This window comes from Euleptes europaea, chromosome 5, assembly GCF_029931775.1.
Source record: "Euleptes europaea isolate rEulEur1 chromosome 5, rEulEur1.hap1, whole genome shotgun sequence".
Classification (NCBI taxonomy): Eukaryota; Metazoa; Chordata; class Lepidosauria; order Squamata; family Sphaerodactylidae; genus Euleptes; species Euleptes europaea.
In genome coordinates this window covers 114,977,070-114,988,873 of record NC_079316.1, presented here as the reverse complement: position 1 = coordinate 114,988,873, position 11,804 = coordinate 114,977,070, and the positions used below count along the sequence as shown (strand labels likewise).

The following is an 11,804-nucleotide window of genomic DNA, read 5'->3' as shown; positions in this document are numbered from 1 at the left end:
CCAAGTCCCACGAGGCAGAGGGAGGCTGTGCCCACTGGGGCGGCGGGCGGGAGAGGCCATTGGCCCTCCTGCTGGCTGGTGAAACTGTCCAGGTGCCTGGTGCGAGAGCAGCAAAGTGTCCTCCGACCGGCTGCAGGGGAGTCCCTGGCCCTGGAGAGGGGATTCATGCAGCCCCCCCTCCTGGCGGGCTCCCTCACCCTTCTAGGACTTCTGCAGGCTGCTGGTGGCTTGTTGGTGGTTGCGCTTGCCCCGGGGGCCTGTGCTGGTGGGCTCCTGGTGGAGGGAAGGGTGGGACTGGGACTTCTTGAGGTGGTCCTCCGTGCCAGCTGTGGCGTTGAACAGGGCGGCTTCCAATGCTGCCAAGTCTTCGGAGCCAGTCTTCAGCTTGGCACGCATTAAAGTGGCGTAGATGCCGTAGCGTGTTTTCTGCGGCAAAATGAGGAGTGAGAAGCAGCTGATCTTCCACAACCCCACCCCCCATCCATGTCTCACCGGGCCGGTGTGATTTCTCATTCTGCTGAAGCCTCAAGAGAGACTGTGGGATTGGGAGAAGGCAAAGGGCCCAGTGCTTGAGCGGGGAAAAGAAGCACTTGGGTGAGCAATGAAGATCGATATGAATTGACGGGGTGGGGTGGGTGCATTTAAAATACTACACACCATTCTGGTTCTCACATCCCAAAAAAGGAGCTGGAAACTGGATCAGCACCCCACTGAGGTGAGATAGGCATTTGGGTCTACTCAGTTTAGAAAAACTACTCAGCGGAGGAGCCGACTGAAGCACCACAAAAGGGGAGGAATGTCTCAAGGCCCAAGGGAAAGTATGGCTGCCTTTCCTCAGTGTGTTGTCAATCTTAACAAGGCTTCTTGAAAGAGGGCTAGAGAAATCCATGGAAGGGTAAGCCTATTGGTGGCTACTCACTGTGACGGCTAAGGGGGAATCGGCTGTAAACCTCTGAAGTGCAGTTACTCAGGGTCAAACAGCAAACAAGGACGGGTGGGGTTTATTGCCCTACTTCCGCGTCCTGAGGCTCTGCTGTTGGGAAGCAGGATGCTGGGTGTGAGGAATCGTGGTGTGGTCCAGCACCCGCTCTTCACCTCCCGGTGCCTCCTGAGCTGGGGGCTGCAGACCAGCCAGGGGGCTCGGCAGAGCAGAGCGATTCATCGGCAAGCGTGACCTGGCTCAAAGATGACCCTTCCTTCCCCTGCGGCTCCCTTGGAGAAGGGCCGTGGGGTTGGCCGTGTGTGGGACAGGGTCTTCTGGGCCCTCCCACCTCCGCGACTGACCTCAAACACCAGGTACTCCTCCTTCTGCTTCAGCTCTTCGTACTCCTTGCCCTTCACCTTCTTCTCGGGCAAGGAGGCCCGGTGTTCCAGCAGCTCGGCAGCCATCGCTTTGAATTTGGCTTCATGGCTTTTCAGCTGCTCCTCCTGGAGAGAGAAATCAGGGTATCCTCCTCCTTCACGGGGGTTGATGCCGAGCCAGAACCTTCCCCCTTTCTTCCCTACTTCCTGACCCGCCCGCCCTCCATTGTCCTTCTGCTCCTTTGGCACTTCTTGGGCCCCTTTCGGAGAGGCGAGGAAGATGGCCCTCGGCCATGAGCTAAACCTTCAAATTCCATTAGCCCCTCCCTTAAGAAGGAGAGTTGGTTTTTATGTGCCAACTTCCTCTACCTTTTAAAGAGAATCAAACTGGCTTAAAATCTCCCTCTCTTCTTCTCCCCATAACAGGCACTTCATGAGGTAGGTGGGGCTGAGAAAGTTGGGAGAGAACTGTTACTAGCCCAAGGTCACCTAGCAGACTTCATGTGGAGGAGTGGGGGAATCAAACCCAGCTCTCCAGATTAGAGTCTGCCGCTCTTAACCACTGCACCACGCCGGCTCTTAAGGCAAGTGCTCTTTATGCTCTCTGTAATAATAACAATAATTTGGCGCTATCAAGTGGTAACTGACTTGTGACAACCCCCACAGGGTTTTCAAGGCAAGAGATGTTCAGAGGGCCTCGGAGTCATGACCTTGGTCTTCCTGGGTGGTTTCCCATGCAAGTACTGACCATAGCTGACTCTGCCTAACTTCCAAACTCTGACAAGCCTTTGCGTTCAAACTGGGCTGTTCAGGCTTCCTTGTGCTTTTTGGGGTGGTCCAAAATACACATTTCTGCATAGACCAAGGAGACAGTGAAGGGATCTTCCTTTCCTTTTCCTCTGGGCACTATTACTGTCTCCCCAGCCCTCTGTTGTGTCCCGGGGCACGGCAGAAGCCCCCAGAAGGTGGTAGACCTGCAGATCCCGCACTGACCTGAGGTAGCCGCGAGGTGGAGCTGGGCAGGAGGGGGCGGCTGAACTTCTTCTGGGACCCGATGGCGGCTGGGAAGGGTGGGGCAGAAAACATGGCGGCCACCACATTGATTCGCGTGATCCAGGAGTTCATCTGCTCGGTATTCCTGGGAGAAGAACCACAACGTCAACCCCACAGCTGTGGCGGGACTAAGATCATGCCTGGCTCCCGACACTATGCGGATATCCCAGTCATGCAGCCGAGGGAGGGTCTCACAGGGGGATCAGCCAGAGCGGCTACTGTTCTTTCAGCAGGTTTGCCCCCACCCCCAGGACAGCCGCAGCTAGCTAGGTCAGAGCCCCCACGAGAAAGGCAAGAGGCAGGGGGTCTTCGCTGCCGAGAGCTAACGGTGCTCCTCGGACAGTAAATTTTTGAGAGTCCAGTGCAGGGCTTGCCCAAAGGGCGATGCCTGACTCTCTAGAACACGGCAGCCCGTTGGGCCGAGGGCTCCCCTTAATGGCTACTAAACCTTCCCACTCACGAGGCCTGGAAAAGGAAGACCCTCCAGTCGGCCGTCCTGAGGTAGAAGACGTTGGGCCTCTTGCTGTAGTCGGACGCCTGGGTGGCCAAGCAGTGGTGGATGCTGATGGCATGCTTCAGCTCCTCCTCAGCCAGCGCCTTGCCGGGCTTGTACTCCTCCTGAAAGGCAGGCAGGCAGGCAGGGGCTAGGCAGGAGACCAGGGGCCTCCACGCGCCTCAGCACTGGAAAATACCGAGGGGCCAGCTCTGGAAACCTGCCTGCAGGCGGCCAATCCTGAGGCGCTGGAGCAGGAAGGCTTCTGCTGAGCTGGGCATGATCTGTCCTGCAGAATTTGCGGGGTCAGGACAGACCGGGCAGGGGCGTCTCCCTGTGCCACTTGCGCTTCTGAACTTATAGCCTGAATGATGTTGTTTTTCCTTGAGGGTTCTGACTGTCCCAGATGCGAAGAACTGTTCAGCCCACACAAAAAACCCTCCTCGGGTTCTGCTATCTTTGGGGGATCTTCTCCCATTCAGAATCTGAAGTCGAACCTGAGACTAGGGGGGCCCTTCAGCCAAGGCCTCAGAGCCCGGAGGACTCCCTGAGAAGAGGTGGTGTCGATTCAGTGAGGTCCTGCTCCAGCTCCCAGCCTGTTTCTACCTCCCGTCCCAGACGCCGGGAGGGGAGGGGAGGGGGCTCCCCGAGAGCCACCAGGCATGTTGAGTCGCGTGTTCTGCTGCTCAATAAATCAGTACCAACTCCAGGCAACAGAGCAGACCCCCCCGCCCCAATCCATAAGGGGAATGCCAGAGAAGCAGCCGGCAAGGACTGGGTGGGTTTCTGACAAAGAAAGGTGGGGAAATCAGCTGCTCCCGTCCTGGGCCCCTTCCAGGCAGAAGGTGACCCATTTGCCTGTTTTATTCTACCTCCCAATAGTCAACCGTGAGAAAGCCTGTCCCACCCTGCCTCCTTATTCTGTCTACATTATCTGCATGTGTTCGTGTCCCCCACCCCACCCCGGCCCACTTGCCCCCCAGAATGTGTGCAGCTCTGCTGGCAACCAGGGAGGCCCAGGACTGCCTCCCCCACCCCCACCCCTGTGTGCCGTAGTTCTTGTACCTTCTGTAGATACAGGATCATCCCCTTCAGGATCCCGTGGAACGTCTTCCATCCCCGCTTCCCTCTGGGTGCTGCCAAGCAAAGGAGACGGTCAGTGTACCAGCTGCTGCTGCTGCCAGGCGAATACGGTGGAGTTGGCAAATGCCGGCGCAGTTGCTGTAGAGAAGCCACAGCGGCTGGCCGGCTGACTCCGAGTGCCGGGCTCCCCATGGGGCGGGCAGTGAGCAACCCGAATGCCGTGCTCACCTTCTGGAGGAAGGAGCGGCACCGAGCCGTCCCTGGCGGTTGTATTGCGGCTCAGCAGCCACCGCAAACAGGCAGGCAGGTTGGGGTGGGACAGCTCCTCTGATCGGAGAGGTATGAAGGGGGCTGGGGTTGGGGGGGGGGCTCTTGCAGAGCAGAGGGAAAATGCGCACGGCAGCCGCCGCCCCCACCGCCACGTGACTGGAACTAGGCAAGCGACCGGGCGGTTCTCTTCCCACCCTTCGGAACGGTCTCTGGAACGGTTTCGTTGTCAGGGCTCTGTGTGAAGCTTCCAGCCCTGGGTTTTGCTGTGCCCTCTCGATACCTCAGATCAGGGAGGGGGGGGACTGAGCTGATCCTCCCCCCTCTCGGGGCCTTCCTGGGAAGCCGGCAGCCGTCGTCCCCGAATGCCCAGATCAGAACCCGAAGCCTGTAGTTGGCCTCTTCTTGGAGGCTGCTGAGCCCCCCCTCCCCCCCCGGGACACTATTATGGTTCTGCCCTAGCTGTTGGGGGATATTCCTGTGCTCAAAGGGGAAAAAAACAAGTCGAAGGCAGGCAATTTACAAATAATTTCCCAGTGAGGAATCTGCCCTAAGGCAGGTTAGCAAACACTCGCCTGCCTCTCTGTCCACCTGGGAGCTGCCTTAGCTATAGCCTGCAGGAGACAGCTAGCAAACCCCAGGAACGGGGCCGGGGCTCTCGATCCAGATGGATGGAATTGCGACGTGGTCCCTTCAACAACCACTCTGTTCCTACTTTTGGAAGCATAACCTCTCTCGTCACTTTGCTACTCTAATGACGATTCAGCCTCAAAATATGGAGACCTCGGCTGCTGAGGAAAAGCCCTCTCCGCCCTCTAGTAGGCCAGGAAGAAGCGATCCGTTGTCTTTGCAAAGAAGCGAGTGTGTGGCTGTGCTCAGGTGGATCCTCTTAGAAATGGGGGTGGGAGGGGGGTAAGAGGAGTTCGAGGCAGCCCGGCACACCCAGGGAGCTCCTTTTGGGGGTGGGTGGGGGGTTGGATCGAAAGGGGATTCCTCTGCCTGCAGGACGGGAATAGAGGTTTGTGGTGCTGTGTGCTGGCCCTACACAGCTGCCCCAGATTGCTTTGTTCTTGTTCCAGAAGGAAATGTGTGACCCTCTGTTTTGGATGGAAAGTGGGCCATATATTTTATAACCACACGCACACACAAAAAATTAAGCCTCTAAGAGGAGTACCTGTGGAGGACGGTCACTGTGACATAATACGGAGGGGCGAGGGTGCAGAGACACGTTGTCCGCACGGAATTGTCTCTCTGAGGCTTAAGAAAGAGCGCACAAGGAAGCCAGAGGCAGGCAGGGCGCGGGGGGGGGGGGGGAGCTGCAGGCGGCAGCGTTTTGGCAGCTCTTTTTGAGAGTGCAGCGGCCACATCGGCCTCTACAGTCCTCCACGCAGAAGAAAATAAGGGGGGCGGGGGTGTTCCTGCACATTCCTGCACAACCATTTTGGGGTGGGGTTGCCAGGTAGGGATGAGGAGGCCCGGATGTCCTGCGTGCCGTGATGTCACTTTTGGGTTGGGTAGCTCTAGGAACTGTGGGAACCTCTAGGGTAAAATAGTGCTTTTGGCCATTCCTAGAGTTACCCGGTGTGTCCTTCTGGGGAAAGCCCACGAGTGACAAGACAGTTAACAACTGCTCCTGCCGTGATCAGGCTGGCAGCCCGACCTCTGGGCGAGGCGCTCTCACTTGTCGGTGATCTTGACAAAACCTAAACAGTTCTGAATGTATGGACCAAAAGGAAGGCTGGGGAAGGGGGGGGGCGGCATCTCTAAGCAACTGTACCTTTGAAAATTAGCACCACCCTGAGCTCATGTGACCACCACCAAATTCTGCCCAGCTCCAAGGCAAAAGCTGCTGCCTCCAGCCACAGAGGGGGCAGCTTAGATCCCCCGCCCCACATTGCCCTTCCCGTGGGCTTCCCAGGAGAGAGCCCCCTGGCCGCTGCAACTCAGACGCACGCTTACTTTTTTTGCAGTCGGGCTCAGCGTGGCTCTTGCGCACGAGGAGGCCGTGCTTGTACGTGGCGATGCTGGGGTCCTGGGAGAAGTCCAGGAAGGGGTTGCTGCAGCTGCTGCTGACGCGTTTGATGGACTTGGGGTTGGGGTCAGCCAGTTCCGAAAGGGACTTGCGCAGCTCTTCTTCGTCTCTGGAGGGCAAAAAAGAAGCGCGGGGGGGGGTGAGTTTCTTCAGAACCGGCTCTCTTTCCTTCCCCCCCCCCCATAACCTCTTGAGCACAAAAGGGGACGTGGCGGATGGAAATGGTCCAGTTGCCAGCTCAGCAGGCTCAGGACTCTCTGGGGCCAGCTGGGGTCAGCCCCCGCCAGACTCCTGAGGGCCAGAGCACAGGGCCCGGCTTTTTATTAACATCCTCAGGTGTAAAGGGTCACAGGGGAGCCACGAAGTGCCCTGTTGGGGAAATACACGGGTACACGAATCAGTATTCAGCAGGGCTCACACTGGTTTCCTGGGGTTGTTTCAGGTGAAGAATGTGGCGAACAGGGAAAGGAGGCTTCACCCGCCCTTCCCCTCGTCGTCCCGCTCAGAACTGTGTCCCTCCCCGCCAGATAACTGAATTTTAGAAGAAGAAAAGTGGCGGAAGCTCCCATCCCAGAGCTCCCAGGGCCTCATCTGGTTTGGCCCACAGCTCTCTCAGCAAGGTGAGGGGGTGCCAGAAGGGACCCGGGCCGCCACTGCCTTCTCCGTCTGATGGTGCTGCCTGAGCAACGGCCTGTTGGTTTTGGCTTGGCCCGACACAGGCGGTGCACAAAGAATTACTTCTGGGAGGCAATCGGGGCCATTTCCCCCTTCAAGCCACCATCGTTGTATAACTAACGGAGAAAGATTCTTGCCCCGGGGTGGAGGGAGGGCGGCTTTCCCCCTAATTGATGTTTCTTCTTCTACAACATACAAACGAGTAAGAGGGTGAAAATGACTGGTCTCCGTTGCACCTAGATTCCAGGTAGGTCAATTTCAATCTTGCAGCGGGATTGAAAGGTAAGCACGTATTATTCAAAGAAAAATGTGGATTTTAAACATGAAGAATTGGGCTGAACAGGGTGAGTAATCGATGGCAGCGGAAGGATGGATAAAAGCAATTCCTTTTGAAAGTTTAGCTCTTAAAATGTGAGGGCAGGCCCACCTGACTTGGACTCACACAGGCAGGTGCGCACATTAGCCAATGGGACCAGGTATTGGAGAAGAAAATGAAATGCCTGGGAATTACAAATGATACAGCAGAGACTACAAGGACCACACTGCTCTCTACCTTAAAGAGTTGCAATCGCCTTCTCCTCGCCCCCTGTGAGGTAGGTGGGGCTGAGAGAGTTCTGGGAGAACTGAATGCCAGTTAAGCACTGACAAACTTGCTAGTAATGGTTAAACGATCTGCCACGTGTTAGCAGATACACCCAAAAAACTGTTAGTCAGATGTCGACATTGGTATAAAAAAATCAAGGGACATAAATGAACAACTCCAAGGAATCTGGTGCTGGAAGTCCTGTGCCCGGGGCTTCCAAGGAATTAAACAAACAGGGCCACGGGTCTAGCATTGGACTGGGAAGGGCCAGCGTGGTGTAGTGGTTAAGAGCGGTGGTTTGGAGCGGTGGAGTCTGATATGGAGAACCGGGTTTGATTCCCCACTCCTCCACATGAGCGGCGGAGGCTGATCTGGTGAACTGGATTTATTTTCCACTCCTACACACAAAGCTGGGTGACCTTGGGCAAGTCACAGTTCTATTAAGAGCTCTCTCAGCCCCACCTGCCTCACAGGGGAGGGGAGGGGAGGGGAAGGTGATTGTAAGCCGGTTTGAGTCTTCCTTAAGTAGTAAAGTTGGCATATAAAAACCAGCTCCTCTTCATCTTCTTCTTAACATCCCACCCCAACCATGGCTGGCCCCACTGGGCAGAGTTCTTGTTCCACATGGTAGAGCCAATCATACAGTTATTAGGTATGTGATAAATGCTAAGTTGAAATAAATAAGATCCACATATCGGACCAGTGATACTCACTCACTGGGGCTTTGACAGGCCCCCTGGATCTATTCTCAGCACTGTTCTCCAACGTGGTACAGCCGGGGTAAATTGGGGGGGGGCGTCACCAATGCCCAGCATCACCTCTGGCACAAAAACGGAGGTGACGCCTCAAGTTGGCCTGATTCTGGCCAGTCCCCCACCACTACCAGCCTGTGAAGCAGTGGTGGGGACTGGGGGGGGGTGGGCTATGTTGGGAGGTCTCCCACCACAGCAGGAGATCTGCCCCTCCTACACCTGCCCCAGATTTCAGGAATGGGGGCAAGTCCCTTGACCAATGGGGCCAGTGATTGGTAGTTGGTCCCCCCTTTGAAACAGATGCTGGTGGAAGAATGGGCGAGCTGTGAGCCTCCCAGGGGGTGGGGGTGGAAGGGTAAATGAGGCCCTTTTGGTCGAGGGCATCAGTGGCTCTCCACGGGTCATGGAGCGAGGACCACGGCGGTGGACGATTCCCCAAGTGCCAGAAAAAGTTAAACATGAATGTGCCCCAAATCAAAAACTAGGCACTCAAAGTCCTCCAAATGACTTTGCTCCTGTCGCCATCAGGTGGCGGAAAGTCTTCATGTTCCTGCCCAATTAAAAGAGACAAGCTGTAGACAGACAGTCCTGGGGGGTAAGCAAGGCACAGCCAATGACGCCTCAACAGGCGGGGCAGGAAAAACCACCCTGTGGTTCTTTGTGAAGGGAAAGTGGGGACGACGACCGCCCACCAATGCTAAGAGCAGCGCTTAAAACCCCCACAATGGTAAACGCAAAGGAAGGGGGGGGCATGTTCATCATCAGGTCCTAAAACGGGGCACTTCCACTTTCTGAGTTGCCTGAACAGCCTCCAGAAATGACTCATTGGAGACGAAAAGATTTCCTTTCAGGGTAAGCAAGCTCCTTTTCAGCTGTTGGCAAATTATAGGGTAAGTCACCTTAAATAAATGCATAACGACTAGAGCACAAAAAGAAAAACAACACTTGGCAACTTTTTTCTTTTTTCTTTTCTTTTTTGCATTTCAGGAAAAAGAAACGAGAACCGCGGAGGCACCTCTCGGGGCGAGAAATGCGTTCAGAAAGGCTGCACGCACCCTGAACCCACAGGGGCCTCTGCTCACAAGCAGCGAGTGGCACCAGAGCCCTTCTCAAAGGTTTTAAACAGCGCAGCTACCGAGATGCTCCCACGCCTGCCTGCCTCCCCCGGAGCGCTGCCGGTTACAATCAAAGCACAGCCCGTCTGTGCCAGCCTGCGAGAGTATCTCTGGAGAAATAATCCCTTCTCAGCCAGAGGCTTGAGCGAGAAGAGGCTCCTGTTTAGGAACGAGGGCTGCTACTGCCGGCTCCCCCGTTCTTATGCCTGGAGGGGGGAGCGTCGGTGGGACGGCGCCCTGCAGATTTTCATGGAGCTGGGAAGAAGGTGGAAGGTGGGACTCAGGCGAACCACAGAGCCCTTCGCAGGGGGCCACTGGAGAGAAACAGCTACAAGCCTGCGTGGAAAGTTTTCTTTACCTGGGTGGCCCAGGCTAGCCTGATCTCATCAGATCTCAGAAGCTTAGCAGAGTCGGCCCTGGTCAGTATTTGGATGGGAGACCCCCCAAGACATACTAGGGGGTCAGGATGCAGAGGCTGGCGAAAGGACGTTCCACTTCTGAACATCTCTTGCCTTGAAAACCCTACGAGGTCGCCATAAATTGGTTGCAATTTGACAGTAATACACACACACACACACACGCACCCAGAGTATAAATAATACTTCTGTGTAATGTAAGTGAGGTGTAATAATAAGGAATTGTGAGGCTGGGAGGTAAATGAATGGTGGTTTTCCTTCTGTCATATAGAGATGCAAAGAGAAGAAACCTTTCATTCTGCCACCTTCCCCGTTTCTGTCTGAGCTTCTGCAGCTAACGGTCATCCGCAGGGGAGAATGTTTCACTCCTTGACCGGGTTCTGTGCACGCATGCCCGCCAAGCTCTGCCTTCTGCAAGAAACCACTGCCCCTCCCCCCCCTCAAAAAGGGGGCCTGAAAAGCGCCTCAGGAAAAGTGAGCAAGCGGTGCCAACTTCTCACAGTCCCGGACGGACGGCTCCCCCGGGCACCTCCCCCACCCCCCAATTTAACACCGTGGAATCAGCTTCTGAGTAAAAATGCAGGCAGCTCGGGCTTTTAAGGGCGGCGGATCTCACCCGCTTCCTGATTTGTTTATTCCTCCCAAGCCCGTCTGGGCAGACCAATAATTTTTTTTTATCAGCTGGAAAATGTTTTGTACATTGAGAAGCGGCACTGTAAGAAAGCTCGACGGCCTCATCGAGAGGCGTTCTGCCCGCTGTGCCCGCTGGTTACTTCGTCGTCCTCATTTCCTCCATTGTCAAGGATCTGGGGGTGGGGGAGCCTGGCAGCTCCCTCGACACGCCCCACCTACATGTTTCCTCCCAGGGGCCCAGCTACAAGGAGCCGGCTTCATAGCCCCCCCCCACCAACACCGCTAACCAACCAACCCCCCCCCCCCGGTGTCTTTAAAAACAGTTTGCAGGTCAATATTCAATGCTGCCGGGGCTGCTGAAAGGCTCTGCGTGTGAATTCCTATTCATGAACGAGCGGTGGGTGTTCTGTGCTGCCACAGGGGGTCCCTTCATTGCTCTTGACTGGCGGAGGGTGGGATGGGTGGGGTTGAAGTCTGTGATTTGGCAGTCTCTGAGCCCGCCCACCTCTCCCAGGGGACTCATCAACCTTATCGAACACCTTGGCAGTCTGCATCCAGCCACGGTTTAAGGCTCAGAAGATACAGGCCATAATTTGAAAAAAGCCCAGGGCTGCCTTTTTTTTAATATTCTTACCCAAATATCAAACATTTTAGACAAATACATCTATTGTTGCAATGTATATAATTTAAACAAAAAACCGCCATATATTTTTAAAAATTCAGTATTATAACAAGAACACAGAAAACCAAAGGCAGCCCAGGCAAACAAAACTGACTATTTGCCTGGGCTTCGCACATGTTCAGTGCGAAGGGCAAACTCACACTACTGTGTCGTACGGAGCTGCCTGCCCTGCTTCTCAGCTGCAGTTTCCAAACCCACAGTCTGCACACGGGCAGCCTGAGACTCTCACAGAGACACCACGGGCAGCCATTTCCAAGAAGCAATTCTAAGAACAAGCAGTGAGGCAAGGGCAGCCCCCCGCTCTCCCTTTCTGAAGCCGAGGAGCAGGTTGCCCCCAAGTTCCCAGCCGAGCACCGCGCCCCCCCTTTCTGAAGGGGTCTGCTGTAAATTAGACAGCAAATGGTGCAATCTTTTAAAAAGGCCTTCCTGTTGGTCAGGGCCCCCCACCCCGGGTGGTGGTGACGGGATTTTTTAAAAAAACTGGCCATCAGACTGATGTCATGATGTCACTCAGCCCTCTCTAAGAATCACCAGGAACTCTGTGGTTTTATCATAGAGTTTCCAGAGATTCCTAGATCGGTGCGATGCCAATTCCAAGTTTTCCTGGAAGTAACGTCATGCCATCACTGAAGGCTGCCCCCCAAAAGTAACTGTGGGGGGGGGGCAATTCTGAGGAGAAAATGATCCAAAAAGCGCGCGCGCGCACACACACACATTT

General features: G+C 55.3%; 1 protein-coding gene across 1 annotated transcript in view; it reads right to left on the bottom strand.

Annotated features, from left to right (window-relative positions):
* Nucleotides 1-201: 201 nt before the first annotated feature.
* Nucleotides 202-11,804, bottom strand: part of PSD (pleckstrin and Sec7 domain containing) — a 42,172-nt gene continuing 30,569 nt past the window's right edge. The window contains exons 11-16 of the mRNA XM_056849501.1: nt 6,158-6,339; nt 3,914-3,984; nt 2,816-2,973; nt 2,296-2,440; nt 1,285-1,428; nt 202-426 (exon numbers count right to left, since the gene is read on the bottom strand). Coding sequence (XP_056705479.1) covers nt 202-426; nt 1,285-1,428; nt 2,296-2,440; nt 2,816-2,973; nt 3,914-3,984; nt 6,158-6,339 — 925 coding nt within the window. The remainder of the gene's footprint in view (nt 427-1,284; nt 1,429-2,295; nt 2,441-2,815; nt 2,974-3,913; nt 3,985-6,157; nt 6,340-11,804) is intronic.